This window comes from Ipomoea nil, unplaced genomic scaffold (genome assembly GCF_001879475.1).
Source record: "Ipomoea nil cultivar Tokyo-kokei standard unplaced genomic scaffold, Asagao_1.1 scaffold2826, whole genome shotgun sequence".
In the NCBI taxonomy this organism is placed as follows: domain Eukaryota; kingdom Viridiplantae; phylum Streptophyta; class Magnoliopsida; order Solanales; family Convolvulaceae; genus Ipomoea; species Ipomoea nil.
This window is the reverse complement of record NW_017619254.1, coordinates 1802004-1821808: the sequence shown is the minus strand read 5'-3', so window position 1 is coordinate 1821808 and position 19805 is coordinate 1802004. Positions and strand designations below refer to the sequence as shown.

Genomic DNA, 19805 nt, shown 5'->3' with positions numbered 1-19805 from the left:
CAACCTGCTAATGATAATGTCAAATTCAGTCTGCAATTCTTGTTACAGCAATAGATGGGTACAATCCATTGCAAATACAGTGACAGAAACACACATTCTTGCATATTTTGAGTACAAAGATGAAAAAACAGAAACATTCTTAAACAACAATTAAGTAAGGATTGAATGTAAAGTGGATCTGGTGTTTAGATTGTTGCTTCATCTTCACATTCCAGAAGAGTTTGCACCACAGAAGCCATTGTAGGTCTCATGTTTCTGTCTTCCTCCACACATGAAACACCAACCTTGATCAGTGTCTTTGCCTGCCTCCTGCTGAACTTCCCTTCCAGTCTTTTATCCACTATATCCTCCACCCAACTCTCATCTGCTAATTCAACTTTGCTCTTCATTGCCCACAGAAATTGCTTTAAATCTGGTGCTTCCTGCTGAAGCTCACTTTCTTCGGCTGCCCAGCTCGATAGCCTACTACCCTTCACCATCTCCAGGATCACAACACCATAACCATACACATCTACTTTGGAAGTGATGGGCTGGTTCAGAGCCCACTCTGGAGCCATGTACCCTTTTGTTCCCCGGATTTTGGTGAAATATGAACCAGGTTCACCTCTTTGAGAGAGCTTGGCTAGTCCAAAATCTGCAATCTTGGGCTCGAGTTCACCAGTTAGAAGTATATTCTCAGGTTTCACATCACAATGGATCACCCATTCCAAGCACTCATGGTGAAGATATGCAAGACCTTTGGCAGTCCCTAATGCTACCTCAAACCTTTCTTTCCACCCAAGAAAATTTGAGGTGTAAATATGCTTGTCTAAAGAAGAATTCTCTACATATTCATAGACCAGAAGGCGGTGTTTCCTTTCTGCACAGAATCCCCACATTCTCACCAAATTCATATGGTTGATCTTTCCAATTGTGGTCATCTCTGCCCAGAATTGTTCTTCTCCATGAAACTCATCTCCAAGTTTCTTCACTGCTACCTCTCTATCATCTGCCAAAACACCTTTGTAAACAGCCCCTGAGCCTCCCCTTCCTAGCTCCACCTTGAAATTCTTGGTTGCCTTCTTCAGTTCTGCATAAGTGAACATCCTGAACTGACTAGATAACATATGATATCCATTCTCAAGTGAAGCTGGAATCCCATGCTTGCTGAATAAAGCCCACCATCCCAAAGCAAAAACAAGAAGCTCAATCACACCAACAGCTGAACAAAATGAGTACAGATAAACCCATCTCACCTTTTTACTACTCACTTCATACGTCAAAGTTAGATTTTCTGCTGAATTTGAACATACCAAGTTAGAGCGAGTGAGAGTCACGGGATGACCTGTTTCTGGCACTGGAAAATCTCGGGGGAGTTTCATATATATACTTCCAGGGAAATCTGGAGATCTGTAGCCATTGTAAAGGGTGCCTTTGGTGTAACATGATGCCTCTCCAGTTCGCCTGTAGGCAAATGCCATACAATTAGGATCCTTTGAGCACAAATTCTTGCAGTCTTCCAGTGAAAAAGGTTTAGTGAAGTTGAGATCAAATCCCCAGTAATCCACCTGAGGAATCTCCAAGAACTTGACAGGCTGAGTTATTAAAGTTGCAATATTGAACAATGCCTTGCAGCCTCTACTCCAATCATCTGGATCAACCACCACATACCCAGGAGGACATGAACATTTGGGCTCTGGTGCATAATTACAAATACCATTTCTTCCACAGATTCCATGTACGCCACACGCCTGTGGAAGAGCTTGCCAGGTTACCTTCCACAACCCAGTTGAATCTTGCAGGCTGTAGATTCTGAGATTCCCATCAACATCCAATGTCATTCTCCTCTTCACCTGATCACCCGTGTCAATAGCAGTGAAATACAAAATTTGCACCTGCCTATCACTAGAGAAAAACCTTCCAGAATTATCAATGAAAGCAATTCTAGTACTGTTTTGGCTGGTTCTCTGATTCCCATAAGTATCAAAATCAGGGTTTGGCCAATAGAAACCAGAAACTTCTGGGCCGTCGTATATCAGCTTTAGCACATTATCACCATCAAAGTATAGAATGAAGTAGCCTGGTTCAAACCCCCCTTCCCTTAACACAGAGATGAGTCTATTATTCTTGGTGAACACCTGGGAAGGCAACAATGTATCAGTAGGAAGCCCAAAGCTTTGCCAGAGAACATCACCATCTGGATTCTTGAGAACAAGATTGCCTGTGTCAAGCAGCTCAGCTGTGTTAACTTTAGTTGAAGTTGTATTACTCTCCCACACCATCGCGCCATCAACATCAGTCAATGTTAAAGCTCCATTTTTTTCCAGCGTCACCTTTGAGCCCAGGCTATTGACAGGCCTGGCTCGATTCGCCACCCAAACAACAGTTTTGTCCCTGGAATTGGTGAACCATATGGCAAACCAATAAGCATTGGTTCCCAATCCATAGAACCCACAGGTGAATGTGTGGTTTGGGGAAGTTAGAAAAGTTGAATCTGCATCCTCGACTGATAGAGAATGACCCCTTTCCAGTTGAAGCAGAGGCTTAGCTCCAGAACAAGAAAGGAGGATGAAGAAGAAGAAAAGTAGAGAACTGAATCTCCTCCGGTGGCTAACCATTGCGGAAAGAGAAGAATTTAGGAAGTGTTGGAAGATACAAATTACTACTACAGGGTACAGATATATATAATACCAACTTGGAAGCTCAACCAATAAAGTTCCATCCAGTAAGAAAATTATTAATTCTCCTATTGCAGAAGTTCCAACTTCCAAGTCTTAATCAAAGCATGGGGACAAAGGCGGCAATAAGAAAATAAAGAAAGACTTTTTATTCAATGTGATGATGAGGAAAGAGCCTCATAGGCTCATAGCATCTTCTTGGATCCTGGCTACTCACTAAATGACTATCAACAAATCCCACTAGCTCATGGTATTCTCACTTACCATATTTAGTTAAACACTCAATTTTTCGTTAGAGGTCTTATTTTATAGAATAAGGTAAAAGAGTTTTGAATGGGTAACTGTTAATCATGAACATCTTTCTCATGGTTTTCATTTCTTCAACTCTCCGAAACGCATCATGACCGAGTTAAAAATCTCTACCAAATTTACTTGTCTCTCTCAAGACCGAACTTTTTTTGACTCTATCACGTTGACATTGTAGTATCTGTTCAAACATATTTTCTCAACATAATGAAGCACAAAGAGTCAACAACGGAGGCGACCTCATGACCTCCCACATGAGAAATGTCACTACATCCCACATGAGAAATGTCACTACATGTCATCTGAGCCCAAATTGTTTGGCAACATATGATTTATTAATTATAATATTTTTTAAAAAAAATGTTCGTACATAACATGGATATATTAGACATTTAAAAAAATCCTAGAAAAGATTAAGCAAACCAAATATCTCAATTAACTTTCAGGTAATTTATTTCTTATTTTCTAGCATAACACCAAAATTGTTAATTAACCAAACACCCTTTAAAGAAATTGAAGAACAAACAAAAAAAAAAAATATTAGTTGTTGGCAAGGACAAGATTTTTATTATTTGTTCGACATAGTCCAATACTCCCATCCATATTTTAATTATTTATTGACAAATATAATAAAACTAAATTAAAGATATTGAACAAAAAAAAAAATGAAATGTTTTTTTAATGTTTTTTGTTATTGGTCGGGCTACTGGGCTAGACTAAGATTTTTATTGTTTGACATAACTCAATCATTATATTATAGACTATGGACATAAGATACATTTTAAATATATTAAAAGTACATTTTTAATATATTGAATGTTTATTTTTTTAAAATACATTATTTGTATATTAAATGTTCATTATTTGATATACTACGAAATAATGAACCTTCAGTACACAAATAATGTACATTCACTCTATTAAAATAAACATTTATTTATAGTTCAATTGCAATGTGAACTATAGTCCACAATATAATTTGCCGACTTATGTTTTAACCAGATAAATAGTGGGACAACTTGCCCAATTCACACCATTAAAAAGGAGGGCAAGAATTAAGCTTAAGATAAGAATCTAAAAATGGATCATTTTTCTTTTAAATAGAATGAATATTTTTCATTGATTTTACTTTTTCTTTGCCAAACACTATAAATTTTTAAAAAAAAATCAAAAATCATTTTTAAAATTTCTAACAAATCCTTGATGTTTTGCTTTACTGTTCCTCCATATGTATAAACAAACACATATAACTGTATAAAAAAATACACATAATTGTATAAACGAATACACATAATAGTATAAACAAATAAACATAATCACGTCAACTCCCTTCCGCGTCTCCCAAAACGAAGTCGTTTTGGGAGGCGCGGAGTACACAGTGCTGCGCGCGCCGTGGTGCAGGGTATAACGATTGCAAAAGGAAGGAAAGAATTAAGCTTAAGATAAGAATCTAAAAACGGATCATTTTTCTTTTAAATAGAATGAATATTTTTCATTGACTTTACTTTTTCTTTGCCAAACACTATAAATTTAAAAAAAAAATTCAAAAATCATTTTTAAAATTTCTAACAAATCCTTGGGGGCCATTTACTAACGGGAAATTTCCAGAAATTTCCGGAAATTGGAAAATAGAAAACAGAAAACATGTTTACTAACACAGTTTTACATTTTGAAAACTGAAAATAATTTCTAGAAATTTCTGAAAAACTGAAACACACTTAAAAGTTATTTTCGAAATGGAAAACAGAATCATCTATCATCTATTTAGTTATATGTCACTATAACCACATTACTATGATTACATTCATTATCATCTTATTTTACTTATCACAATCTTCTATCTTTTCTACTTACTTTACTTATTTAAACATAATTTATTTGCTTACACTTTAAAGTTAGACATGATTTACATTATCAAAATTAAGAATTAAACTCTAACAGGGCGTTTGGTTGAAGGGAATTTAAATTCTCTTCCCACTTAATTCCTACCTAATTTCAAAGGTCACAAAATTCCCTTGTTTGGTTGAAAGGAATTGCAATTCCCCCATTTTCATGGAATTAAAATCCCATGTCCTCCCCCCCCCCCCCCCCTCTGTGATTTTAATTCCTGGGATTTTACGAAGAAAAAAAAGATAGTGATGAGTCAAAATTACTCCTTTTTTTAACCTAAAATTAATGTCTAACAACAATAATGGACATTTTTGACTTTATACTACTTATTCCCTATCAATTCCCATATATACCAAACATTGGAATTGAAATTCCCAATAACTTTATTCCTGTAAATCAAACACTGTAATTTAAATTCCCACTTTATTCCCAGTAATTCATCTCCCATGGAATTGTAATTCCTTTCCCACGTAATTCCCCCCTCCAACCAAACGCCCTGTAATTCGTTTTAGATTTTGATTGAATTCAATAGATTATTAGTTCGAATATTTTTAATTATGTTACACCATAATACAAGTTCGGTCCAGATATCGGATATTGAAATCTCACATATATTAGACTTTAAAGTAAAAGTTATATATTCATATATATGTCATTCAAATGTATATATCCAAAAAAATATTTTAAATATTAACTCAAAAAATATTAATATTATCTAAACTAAATTTAGGTGAAAACTGAAAAATTAGAAAAAAAGAAAATAGATAATTAGTAAACAAGTTTTCTAAACAGAAAACAAAGAAGGGGAAATAGAGAATGAAAACTGAAAAATTAGAAAACATAAAATAGATAATAGTTTGGTAAACGGACCCTTGTGTTTTGCTTTACTGTTCCTCCATATGAAAATAAAAAATTTATATAGACAACCCTTTGAGACAAAAATCTATACTATATATAAAAACAAAATCCTGAAATTTTAACTTTCCGCCTAATTCCTAAAAAATCTCTCTTCCGAAAAAATATATAGATTTCTACTTTCCCATTCGTACAATAATTCTGCGTTAAAATTCTATTCTAATATTATAAAATAGTGTAATACAATATATATTATATATAAAAACAAAATCCTGAAATTTTAACTTCCCGCCCAATTCCTAAAAAATCTCTCTTCCTATAAAATATATTGATTTCTACTTTCTCTTTCGTACAATAATTCTGCGTTAAAATTCTATTCTAATATTATAAAATAGTGTAATAGAATCTATACTATATATAATAACAAAATCCTGAAATTTTAACTTCCCGCCCAATTCTTAAAAAATCTCTCTTCCTATAAAATATATTGAACTTTACTTTCTCATTCGTACAATAATTCTGCGTTAAAATTCTATTCTAATATTATAAAATAGTGTAATAGAATCTATACTATATATAAAAACAAAATCCTGAAATTTTAACTTCCCTCCCAATTCCTAAAAAATCTCTCTTCCTATAAAATATATTGATTTCTACTTTCTCATTCGTACAATAATTCTGCGTTAAAATTCTATTCTAATATTATAAAATAGTGTAATACAATCTATCTATACTATCTATACTATATATAAAAACAAAATCCTGAAATTTCAACTTCCCGCCCAATTCCTAAAAAATCTCTCTTCCTAATAAAATATATTGATTTCTACTTTCCCATTCGTACAATAATTCTGCGTTAAAATTTTATTGTAATATTATAAAATTGTGTAATACTATTCCTATTCTAATCTATATCTATTTTATATATCAGTGTTGCAAAAATCGTGCCGCTGGCCGCGGCGAGGAAGGCCGGAATCGGCCTCCTCAGCGGCCGCCTCGCCGGCTGAACCGGTCTTTAATTTTTATTTTTATTTTTTAAGTTGTAAAGTGTCAAAAGTTCGGCAAGACATAACTTTTGACTCCGTTGTCCGTTTTGGACAAATGTTTTTTGAAATCACGTATTTTTTCGAGATCTATCCACCGCAAACTGCCGTAGGTGGTTTGGCCCACCAATTTCTAAAAAAAAAATACTTTATTAAAGAGTTTCTAAGAAAAAACTATGAGAACCTTATGTTTTATTAATGAATTTTTGAAATTTTTAATTAAACAATTGTCCCGTGCATTATTTAATAATCTTTCTTTATAATTGGTTAAATTATTTAATTATGGTAAATTTGGGAATAATTAATGATGGTAATAGAAATCCTAGAAGAATATAGAATTGAACAATATTTAATTATTGTTATATTATTATTGTGACTCACGGAATACAAGAGTTAATGTCATTTTTGGTCCTAGACTTATTGGGGCATTGACAGTTTTCATCCTCCATAATAAAAATTGCCACTTAGTAGCCACTGTTATTAATCGTTTGACAGTTTTGATCCTCCGTCAATGACGCCGTTTGTTGACCGTGAATTAGAAGGGTTTTTTCTGTCTTTTTATGTTCTAATCCTTGTATTTCTCCATCCATTGGTCACTGCTACATCCATTTCTTCAATCTGAGGTTATCCGCTTCAGTCCTTTCTAACATTAAGAAACCATCTTCACCCAACTAACAATCACGAATTTTACATTTGACATCAATCTCAAGATAATAGAAACAAGTGCAGTTGGAATAGAAAGGGCGTTAGTCCATGCCTGTGGAAATTTTGTCGAGCATACAACATAACTAGCAAAGTCAGGAATATCACCCAACCCCTCCCTTAACCTTTCTGCATCAACTATAATAGGTATGCCCCTACTCTTTGCCTCCTGCACTACAATCAAAGCAGTCTCATGCAGCCTTCCATCTAAATAGACAATATTTACTCTAAGCGCTGAAGACAATTTTGATTTGGGTATGTAGACTCTCAGATATCATGGGTGGATATCCTGGAGTGAAAATACACGTGCGAGTTTTTTTTTTTTTTTTTTTGGTTGTAAACAATGACATATGTGAATGGTGAGTTTCCTCCTTTGGACACCACCATAAAAGATGTATCAACATCATCCCTTTCAAGCTCATCAAGTATTCTTTCGCCATGCGAGTCATCAGCAACCTTAGATATGATCCTTGGATTAAGACCAAGACGAATTTTATCATCCGGGTTTTATCAAAGCATTGCCAGTGTTACCACCTCCTTGAACCTCAAAGCTGGTGCTCCGAATTTTATCATCCGGGTTGGGGAATGAAGCTACAGCAGCCAGGAAGTCAACACCGGTCATTCCAACACCTCAGACAATGCGATTTTTGGGGAGCGGCGGATTCCACATTTTCAACTTGAAACTTCAATGAATTTCAGGTAGAATAACAAAGTTTTTGAGGTTGTGCACCAAGTAGTTGTGGTCAGAGAGAGAGAGAGAGAGATGGGAAGGATATTTGTGGTCAATATGGAAGGGAGGACTTACAGGTGCAAATTCTACATCACGCCATCTACAACTACAACTGCTATTTACCATAGGAGGGTTCGCCGACCTGCTGCCCTCTCTGCTTCGCCGGAACCAAAAACCACCGGTGAAGGCCCCAACCTTGCCGGATCTGTTGCTGCACCGTCAGATCTGCCTTACTGGTCCGTCGCCGGAAGGAGTTACTGCCTCGTATGCTCGCCGCCGTACCCACAACTCGCCGGAGAAGAACCTCGCTGCTACTCACTACCGACGGTTACTACTTAGCCTCCAAGTCTCGCCATCTCGCCTCACAGGAGTCACATCAGCACTGGTCTAAACAAGATTAGAAGAATAAGACATAAAAAGACAAAAAAAAACCCTTCTAATTCACGGTCAACAAACGACTTCATTGACGGAGGATCAAAACTGTCCAACGACCAATAACAGTGTCTACTAAGTAACAATTTTTATTATGGAGGATGAAAAGTGTCAATGCCTCAATAAGTTTAGGACCAAAAATGGCATTAACTCCGGAATACAATACAAGAATATTTAATTATGGTTATATTATTATTGTGCCTCACGACCATTATATACTAACAGTACTTGAAAAGAAACTAATAATAATAATAATATAATAATAATATAAGTGGTAATAATAATATCTAAAAATAATTAAGTGTTAATAATAATAGTAAGAATATTAACGTAAGAGTTGTAACATAGAATAAATTGTAATAATTAATAACTATAGTCTAGGATTAAATTTGAAATTGTCAGGAAAGATAAACGACCTCTGGTGAAATTAACTCTTAAATAATTATATATCGATTTAAATATTCTTAATATATTATAATAATTTTTCATTTCGTGCATCGCACGGGTGAAAATACTAGTTATGTGTAAAAGGGGAATAGTTATGCTGTGCATCTGTATGCACCATGCATGGTGCATACAGATGCAAAAACGACGTCGTTTTATTAAAAACGCGCGTCTCCCCTTTAAAAAAAAAATTCAGGTTCGATTCCTAGTAACAACATTATTTTGTTCATTCATTATGGAATTTTAGTTCATGGATTATGGAACTATAGTTCATCGATTATGGAACTATAGTTCATCGATTCTGGAATTATAGTTCATCGATTCTGAAATTTTAGTTCATAGATTCTGGAATTTTAGTTCATTCATTCTGAAAATTTTAGTTCATAGATTAGATTATGGAATTATAGTTCATCGATTATGGAATTATAGTTCATCGATTATGGAATTATAGTTTCGAACCTAATTTTTTTTTTTTAAGGGGAGACGCGCGTTTTATAAAAACGACGTCGTTTTTGCATCCGTATGCACCATGCTTGGTGCATACGGATGCACAGCATAATTTGCCTGTAAAAGGGAATTGTCTCATTCAAAATCCTGGTTGAGTACGTCTTGCTTGGTTAAGGGACCGGCGACAGCTGTAATTGCATATAGAATGTGGAAAGAATTCAAAGAAGCGTGACTCAATTCCTATATGGAAAGATGGAAGATTAAGATAAAGCGAAAGTCAACAACTAAAAATGTATTTTAAATAAACTCCGGTCAAAACTAGGTTGAAATATTTATACTAGTTGTTATTTGTAGGGGCGTTTACATAATATGAAGAATTGGTAAATGGAGGCTCAAAATGAGTGGTCGTAGCATAATTCTTAAAAGATCACGAATTTAAGTTTTGTTCAAAATAGGTGTTATTCTACGTGAAACTGTGAAAGATGAGTTAAGGTAAACGATGTGTTGGAGCTTTGGAATGAATGTGGTGTATGTGCACTACGACGTCATGTAATGGATGTTTAGGTCTATCATTAATGCATCACTATTTTTTTTTTCTTCTTCTTTTAAAAGGTTGAATTTCTATCTCTAAAAGTTTCCCATACCTCGTCTAAATGTTTACTTCTCAATCATCATGTCCATGTAATTAAAAGGAACTGATAATCTTGCACTATGTTTATGGTAATCAAATCTCGTTATTGTCATAAATCATGATTTTGAAGCCAATCTGCTATCTCAACAAATAAAATATATACTATTCTTGGCAGAGATAATTATAAGAGGTAATGACAATGTCAATTTCAGTTTGTAATTCTTTTTTGGGTGACAAAAAGAATTTACAATCACTATTCCGAGAATGTGCATAGGCTAAATCATGTATTATAATCCTAGCCAGACTACAATAAACTAGTTCCGACTCAAATCAAGAAAATTGAGATTCGAACTTGTAACCTTGTGATTATAAGTTAGTATCCTTAGTTATCTTGGCTAAGGTTATTCATCCAGTTGCAATTCCCATTACAACATTGGATGGGTACAACTAGATTCTGCAGTCATTTGGCAACAGTCTCAGAAACAAACATCTTGAGTACAAAAATGAAAAACAAAAACATAAATAGAAACATTTCTCAAATGTGAAGTGGATCTGATGTTTGGATTACTGTTGTTTCATCTTCACATTCCAGAAGAGTTTGCACCACAGAAGCCATTGTAGGCCTCATGTTTCTATCTTCCTCCACACACGCAACACCAACCTTGATCAGTGTCTTTGCCTGCCTTCTACTCAACTTCCCTTCCAGTCTTCTATCCACTATATCCTCCACCCAACTCTCATCTTCTAATTCAACTTTTCTCTTCATTGCCCACAAAAGTTGCCTTAAATCTGGTGCTTCATGCTGAAGCTCACATTCTTCGGCTGCCCAGCTCGATAGCCTACTTCCCTTCACCATCTCCAGGATCACAACACCATAACCATACACATCTACTTTGGAAGTGATGGGCTGGTTCAGACCCCACTCTGGAGCCATATACCCCTTTGTTCCGCGGATTTTGGTGAAATATGAACCGGGGTCACCTCTTTTATAGAGCTTGGCTAGCCCAAAATCTGCAATCTTGGGCTCGAGTTCACCAGTTAGAAGTATATTTTCAGGTTTCACATCACAATGGATCACCCATTCCAGGCACTCATGGTGAAGGTATGCAAGCCCTTTAGCTGTGCCTAATGCCACTTCAAACCTTTCATTCCACCCAAGAAAATTTGAGGTGTAAATATGCTTGTCTAAAGAAGAATTTTCTACATATTCATAGACCAGAAGACGGTGTTTCCCTTCTGCACAGAATCCCCACATTCTCACCAAATTCATATGGTTGATTTTTCCAATTGTGGTCATCTCTGCCCAGAGCTGTTCTTCTCCATGAAACTCATTTCCAAGTTTCTTCACTGCCACCACTCTATCGTCTGCCAAAACACCTTTGTAAACAGCCCCTGAGCCTCCTCTTCCTAGCTCCACCTTGAAATTCTTGGTTGCCGTCTTAAGTTCTGCATAAGTGAACATCCTGAACTGACTCGATAACATATGATATCCATTCTCAAGTGAAGCTGGAATCCCATCCTTGCTGAATAAAGCCCACCATCCCAAAGCAAAAACAAGAAGCTCAATCACACCAACAGCGGAACAAAATGAGTACAGATAAACCCATCCCACCTTTTTACTATTCACGACTACAACTTCGGATGCATTTGAACACACCAAGTTAGAGCGAGTGAGAATCACTGGATGACCTGATTTTTCTGGCACTGGAAAGTCTTGGGGGAGCTTCAGAAATATACTTGTAGGAGAATCTGGAGATCTGTAGCCATTGTAAAGGGTGCCTTTGGTGAAACATGATGCCTCTCCATTTCGCCTGTAGGCAAAAGCCATACAATTATGATCCTTTAAGCACAAATTCTTGCAGTCTTCCAGTGAAGAAGGCACAGAGAAGTTGAGATCAAATCCCCAGTACTCCACCTGAGCAATCTCCAAGAACTTGACAGGCTGAGTTATTAAACTTGTTACATTGAACAATGCCTTGCAGCCGCTACCCCAATCATCTGGATCAACCACCACATAGCCTGGAGGACATGAACATTTGGGCTCTGGTGCATAATTACAAATACCATTTCTTCCACAGATTCCATGTACGCCACACGCCTGTAGAAGAGCTTGCCAGGTTACCTTCCACAGCCCAGTTGAATCTTGCAGGCTGTAGATTCGGAGATTCCCATCAACATCCAATGTCATTCTCCTCTTGATCTGATCACCCGTGTCAATAGCACTGAAATACAAAATTTGCACCTGCCTATCACTAGAGAAAAACCTTCCAGAATTATCAATGAAAGCAATTCTAGTACTGTTTTGGCTGGTTCTCTGATTCCCATCAACATTAAAATCAGGGCTAGGCCAATAAAAATCAGAAACCTCTGGGCCATCGTATATCAGCTTTAGCACGTTATCACCATCAAAGTATAAACTGAAGTAGCCTGGTTCAAACCCCCCTTCCCTTAACACAGAGATGAGTCTATTATTCTTTGTGAACACCTGGGAAGGCAACAAAGTATCGGTGGGAAACCCGAAGCTCTGCCAGAGAACACCACCCTCTGGATTCTTGAGAACAAGATTGCCTGTATCAAGCAGCTCAGCTGTGTTAACTCTAGTTGAAGTTGTATTACTGTTCCACACGATAGCGCCATCTGCATCTGTCAATGTTAAAGCTCCATTCATTCCCAGTGTCACCTTTGAGCCCCAGCTTTTGACAGGCCTGGCCCGATTGGCCACCCAAACAACAGTTTTATCCCTGGAATTTGTGAACCATATGGCAAACCAGTAAGCATTGGTTCCCAGTCCATAGAAGCCACAGGTGAATGTGTTGTCTGGGGAGGTTAGAAAAGTTGAGTCTGCATCTTCAACGGATAGAGAACGTCCCCAATCCAGCTGAAACAGAGGATTAGCTTCTGAAGTTGCACAAGAAAGGAGGATGAAGGAGAAAAGTAGGGAACTCAAACCATGGTAGTTAACCATGGCGGAAAGGGATAGATGAGTTTTGAATAATATGTTGGAAGATAACAAATTAATATAGATTTATATAATTAATTAAAGTTCCATCCAGTAAGAAAAGTATTCATTCATTCTCCTTGTCCTAATTTCCAGAAGATCAGTGTGGACTGTGGATTATCAAAGTCTAATCTTCCAAGTCTTAATCAAAGCATGCATGAGGAGAATCCAAGGAAATAAGAAATTAAAGAAAGAAAGACGACTATTCAACACATAGAAACGTGATGATGACGAATGGGCCTCATAGCAACTTCTTGGATCCTATCTACTCACTAAATGACTAGCAACAAGTGTAGTAGTATTTCTCAGAAACAAGACAGTGGCATAATGTATCCAAGATAATATATTCTTTTCCCCGCTCATGCTATTCTCACTTACCATCTTTGGTTATACACTCAGCTTTTTGTTTGTTTGTTTATGTTTTTTTTTTTTTTCTTTTGCAACCAAATAAACATTAGATTAACTCAAATCCAAAGATGACCTATTACAAATGATAGGAAGAGGGTTCGAAAACCACTTCATACAATCTAGCATAGAAAAAGACTGCCTAGCTAACTGATAGACGGCCTAATTCACAGACTGCTTAGCAAAGACTAAACGAATTTGAGTAAACATACTCATCATCAAGTTTTTGATTTCCTGTCGCACTAATTTGAGGAATTAAGATATATATTGCTAGTAATTATCTAACATTCAGAACTTGTCAGCCTTGTTAGGATCAAACGTTTACAACTAGATCAAAAAAAATATAGCCATTAGTCAATGTGCGATTTTATTTCTTTATACTTGCTTAATAGTCAGCGACTTTCAATAACAGCATATATTAAACTTGCCTCTCCAACTAGTCACTCAACCGTACCGCAAATGTTTGCTATATTTTTATATCATTTTTCTCTATATTTGACTACTTGAGCTTAACTCGGGTAATTAATTGTTAGTCCGTAATTTATATTGTTTTATTTAATTCAAAATGATGCATTGCATGATGAATGGATTGGCTAGCTTAATTGCAATTGCTGACTCTAATTTGTTACCATTGACCAATTATATAATTTCAACAATGATGTTCTTAGAGAGTTGGCCGCCGGGGGCTTGGAAATTAGAAATTTGCATGGAATATAATAGGAAGAAAAAGAATGACAACATCATGCAGAATAATATTATTACGAGTATATGTCTACCCCAACCTACCACTACATCTTTTATCTTCTTATACCTATCTATTAATTAATTATTATGACTAGATTCATTATTATGTTGTCATATATAGTGATTTTGAACTTAAGGTGCTATTTTAAAAAATAAAACATAAGAATATGGTTATTTTGCAACCGTCAATGGCCTTGTGGTCTAGTGACACCAAGTTGCTGTCTCATATGAGAGGGTGTGGATTCACGCCTCAGTGTATGCGATATTGACTATTTGTGTTCCTGTTTGAAATTCTTATTACAACATACAGCTAGAATCTGCAGTTATTTGCCAACAAAGGCTCAGAAACATATTTTGAGTACGAAAATGAAAAACAAAAGTAGAAACATTTCTCAAATGTAAAGTGGATCTGATGTTTGGATTGTTGTTTCATCTTCACACTCCAGAAGAGTTCGTACCACAGAAGCCATTGTAGGCCTCATGTTTCTATCTTCCTCCACACATGCAACTCCAACTTTGATCAGTGTCCTTGCCTGCCTTCTGCTGAAATTCCCTTCCAGTCTTTTATCCACTATATCCTCTACCCAACTCTCATCTCTTAATTCAACTTTGCTCTTCATTGCCCACAAAAATTGCTTTAAATCTACTGCTTCCTCATGAAGCTCACTTTCTTCGGCTGCCCAGCTCGATAGCCTACTACCCTTCACCATCTCCAGGATCACAACACCATAACCATACACATCTACTTTGGAAGTGATGGGCTGGTTCAGAGCCCACTCTGGAGCCATGTACCCTTTTGTTCCTCGGATTTTGGTGAAATATGAACCAGGTTCACCTCTTTGAGAGAGCTTGGCTAGCCCAAAATCTGCAATCTTGGGCTCGAGTTCACCAGTTAGAAGTATATTTTCAGGTTTCACGTCGCAATGGATCACCCATTCCAGGCACTCATGGTGAAGATATGCAAGACCTTTGGCAGTCCCTAATGCTACCTCAAACCTTTCTTTCCAGCCAAGAGAATTTGAGGTGTAAATATGCTTGTCTAAAGAAGAATTTTCTACATATTCATAGACCAGAAGGCGGTGTTTCCCTTCTGCACAGAATCCCCACATTCTCACCAAATTCATATGGTTGATCTTTCCAATTGTGGTCATCTCTGCCCAGAATTGTTCTTCTCCATGAAACTCATCTCCAAGTTTCTTCACTGCCACCGCTCTATCATCTGCCAAAACACCTTTGTAAACAGCCCCTGAGCCTCCCCTTCCTAGCTCCACCTTGAAATTCTTGGTTGCCTTCTTCAGTTCTGCATAAGTGAACATCCTGAACTGACTGGATAACATGCAATATCCATTCTCAAGTGAAGCTGGAATCCCATGCTTGCTGAATAAAGCCCACCATCCCAAAGCAAAAACAAGAATCTCAATCACACCAACAGCTGAACAAAATGAGTACAGATAAACCCATCTCACCTTTTTACTACTCACTTCATACTTCAAAGGTAGTTGTTTTGATGAATTTGAACATACGAAGTTAGAGCGAGTGAGAATCATGGGATGGCCTGATTCTGGGACTGGAAAATCTCGGGGGAGTTTCAGGAATATACTCCCAGGGAAATCTGGAGATCTGTAGCCATTGTAAAGGGTGTTTTTGGTGTAACATGATGCCTCTCCATTTCGCCTGTAGGCAAAAGCCATACAATTATGATCCTTTAAGCACAAATTCTTGCAGTCTTCCAGCGAAAATGGTTTAGTGAAGTTGAGATCAAATCCCCAGTAATCCATCTGAGAAATCTCCAAGAACTTGACAGGCTGAGTTACTAAACTTGTTATATTAAACAATGCCTTGCAGCCTCTACTCCAATCATTTGGATTAACCACCACATACCCTGGAGGACATGAACATTTGGGCTCTGGTGCATAATAACAAACACCATTTCTTCCACAGATTCCATGGACCTTGCACGGGCGAGGAAGAGCTTGCCAGGTTACCTTCCACAACCCAGTTGAATCTTGCAGGCTGTAGATCCTGAGATTCCCATCAACATCCAATGTCATCCTCCTCTTAATCATCTCATCACCCGCGTCACTAGCATTTAAATATAAAATCTGCACCTGCCTATCACTGGAGAAAAACCTTCCTGAAGTATCAAGAAAAGCAATCCTAGTACTGTTTTGGCTGGTTCTCTGATTCCCATAAGGATCAAGATCAGGGTTTGGCCAATATAAACCAGAAACCTCTGGGCCGTCGTATATCAGCTTTAGCACGTTGTCACCATCAAAGTATAAACTGAAGTAGCCTGGATCAAACCCCCCTTCCCTTAACACAGAGATGAGTCTATTATTCTTGGTGAACACCTGGGAAGGCAGCAAAGTATGAGTAGGAAACCCGAAACTTTGCCAGAGAACATCACCCTGTGGATTCTTGAGAACAAGATTGCCTGTATCAAGCAGCTCAGCTGTGTTAACTCTAGTTGAAGTTGTATTACTCTCCCACACGATCGCACCATCCACATCAGTCAATGTTAAAGCTCCATTTTTCTCGAGCTTCACCTTTGAGCCCTGGCTATTGACAGGCCTGGCTCGATTCGCCACCCAAACAACAGTTTTGTCCCTGGAATTGGTGAACCATATGGCAAACCAGTAAGCATTGGTTCCCAGTCCATAGAAGCCACAGGTGAATGTGTTGTCTGGGGAGGTTAGAAAAGTTGAGCCTGCATCTTCAACGGATAGAGAATGACCCCTTTCCAGTTGAAGCAGAATCTTAGCTTCGGAATGAAAAGAAAGGAGGATGAAGGAGAAAAGTAGAGAGGTGAAACCATGGTGGTTAACCATGGCGGAATGAAATAGATGAATTTAGAATATGTTGGAACTTGGAAGATAAGAAATTGCTACAGCTTTATATAATACCTTGAGAGCTCTGACATTAAAGTTCAATTCCATCCAGTATTAATTCTCCAATGCATAATTTCCAGAAGATCAGATCAAATCTTCCAAGTCTTAATCAAAGAATGAGTACAATAAGGAATGACTATTCAACAGAAAGAAACGTGATGATGAGGGTACTGGGAAGGGCCTAAAAGCAACGTCTTGGATCCTTGCCACTCACTAAATGACTAGCAACAAGTGTATAGTAGTTTCTCTCATGAAAAGGATGGTAGCCAAACCGCAGCCTAATGTATCCAAAATTATATATTCTTCAACACTCCCCGGCGGCAATGTGACCAAGTTTTTTGCCAACTCTATTAGTGTTGTCTGATCTAGATTTATTTAGTATACTAGTATTTTATATGCGCGATACGCAAAAAAATAGGTGTCCAATATTAATACATTATATTAAAATTTTAAACTTATTTAGATTTTAGATATTTAAATTATTCTTAATAATAATAATAATAATAATAATGTAAATCATTTTTATAAATTGGAATAAGGGTCAAATAGGCCATCGAACTGCACAAGATAATGCAATTAGGCCACTGAACTTAAAAAATCAACAATCGGGTCCCTAAACTAACCAATTTCAAACAAATCTTCCAATTTGTAGGTTTCCAACAGGTTAACAGGTCATCCTCCCAAATTAATTATTTTTAAAAAAATAAAATTTAAAAATTAATTATTTAATTAATTAAAAAAAAAAACAGAAACGGCCGGAGACGAAGAAACTTCTTCGTCTCCGGCCAGTTTCTTCGTCTCCAGCCATGGAGAAGAAGAAACTCTTCGTCTCCATGGCCGGAGACGAAGAAATCTTCTGTCACCCTCGTAAGTCTTAAATCCCTATCGTACAAGCAACGGCAAATGGGCAAAGACCTCAAAGCTTATCCCTTGCTCTAAACCAAACCACGTCCTCCAAAAAGACTTGAGGAGAATTTTGAATGACAAATTTCGGGTTACACATTCTTTTTGTATGAGATGTCTGTCTAAATTAAACTTTTTTTTTTTAATGACAAAAATTATTGTGATTCTTATCCGTAAGACGGGTCAAATTGTAGATAATCGGGTGTGTAAGTATGACAATTTCAGTTATAAGTATTAGAATATTTATCGTTATTAATAATTATTTTATACTAAATAATATCACAAAATTCCAAGTCTCACGCTTGGACCAAGATGTGGAGATTCAAAAACCCTTCCTAAAGTTAAGACATTCTTCTGGAAAGTTTGTTCAAACTCTCTGCCCACTATCATGGATGAGTGTGTGGTATGCTTTTGAGTGAATTGTAGTGTATCAAAAAGTGTTGATTTGTGGTAGAAAAAACGCGATGGTATTTTGATAATTTTCTACACTATGTATATTACAGTAGTACACTAAGTGCTGGAGTGTGGTGCACTTATTAGTTTTGTGTGATGCACTTTTGAGTGAACTGTAATGTACTATAAAGTGATGGTTCCACGACATAATCAAATGCTATACAAATTACATAATCAAAAGTGAAATTTCTTCTAAATCATAATTAGAATCTGAGGGGTATTCTTGTCCGACAAACTCAATCTTATAAGCAAACCAAATGGACAGAGACCTCAATGCTTATCCACTCGTCTAAAGTCTAAACCAAACCACGTCCAAACCCAAATCCTCCCTTCAGATATTTTTTAGTACATTAGGTATTTCAATTTAGACTAAATTAATTCTAAGTAGTCAGAAGTCGTGTTTATGAGTCTTAAGAGGTCAATAATGATATACATTCTGTCCTAAAAAATCTTCATCTCTACAATGTCATTAGAACAAGATTTTAAAATGATCGGTTGAACAAATGACTTAGTCCGTGAAATCTCCTTAAAATACACCACAAATGTTTTCTTAAGAGATATTTACTTATCCATCATATTGAAATACTGGGATTTCTCATCAATTTCGCAGTTGATGATTCCCAAATGGATAACCAAAACCCAGAAACAAAGCCAATCATCATAGCGATGAAAGGCCATCCAGGCACCGGCAAGAGCACACTATCCCACTCCTTAGCCAAAGCTCTCAAATTCCCCCTCCTCGACAAAGACCAATTCCGCGACTGTACCAAGAAAATCCAAGATTCCCTCATGCACTCCACTCCGGCCACCGCCGCCGCCCTCCTGAACGACCTATCCTACGAGGCCATGTGGCGGGTCGCCGCCGCCCAGCTCGCCCTGGGCCTCAGCGTCGTCATCGACTCCCCTCTCTCCCAACGCGCCCACCTCGACCGCCTGATCGCGCTCGCGGCTCGTTTCAACGCGCGCCTGGCCGTGGTTGAGTGCCGCCCCAAGGACGAGGCGGAGTGGCGCCGCCGGGTCGAGGCCCGGGGCGCGGCCGACGCCTCCAGCTGGCACAAGCCGTCCACGTGGCAGGAAATGGAGAGATTATTGGAGAGATATGGTGGCTGCTGGGACTATGATTTTGGGGATGTGCCCAAACTCACTGTGGACACCACTGCAAATGTGGAGGTTCAAGATTTGGTATCCGCAGTCATAGAATTTCTTCATTCCAATAATAACAAAAAGTAAAGAATATGTTGTTCATGTTTTATATTGTCACAACTTACAAGAACAAA

The 19805-nt window shown here is 37.3% G+C and overlaps 1 protein-coding gene across 6 annotated transcripts; it reads right to left on the bottom strand.

Annotated features, from left to right (window-relative positions):
- On the bottom strand, window positions 1–17304 carry LOC109158888 (putative receptor protein kinase ZmPK1). Of its 6 annotated transcripts, none has more exons than XM_019306786.1 (2): window positions 17082–17250; window positions 1–2563 (listed from the first exon to the last, which is right to left on the bottom strand). In XM_019306786.1, exons 1-2 carry the CDS (start codon window positions 17110–17112, stop codon window positions 186–188), a joined length of 2409 nt encoding a protein of 802 aa, XP_019162331.1. In that variant the 5' UTR covers window positions 17113–17250; the 3' UTR covers window positions 1–185. The 6 variants fall into 6 exon arrangements, with proteins under 6 accessions (XP_019162331.1, XP_019162330.1, XP_019162329.1 ...); XM_019306784.1 differs by lacking the exon at window positions 1–2563 and adding an exon at window positions 10488–13075 and having other exon boundaries at window positions 17086–17304; XM_019306783.1 differs by lacking the exon at window positions 1–2563 and adding an exon at window positions 10494–12279 and having other exon boundaries at window positions 16290–17299.
- Between the last annotated feature and the right edge of the window lie 2501 nt (window positions 17305–19805).

Bases quoted from the DNA above. Each gene is read 5' to 3' on its own strand.
- LOC109158888 (XM_019306782.1), bottom strand. From the start codon at position 17,112: ATGGTTAACCACCATGGTTTCACCTCTCTACTTTTCTCCTTCATCCTC. The intron at 11,710-15,710 runs GTGTGATTGAGA...GTTCCGCTGTTG, and splicing joins CTCATTTTGTTCAGCTGTTG to GTGTGATTGAGCTTCTTGTT.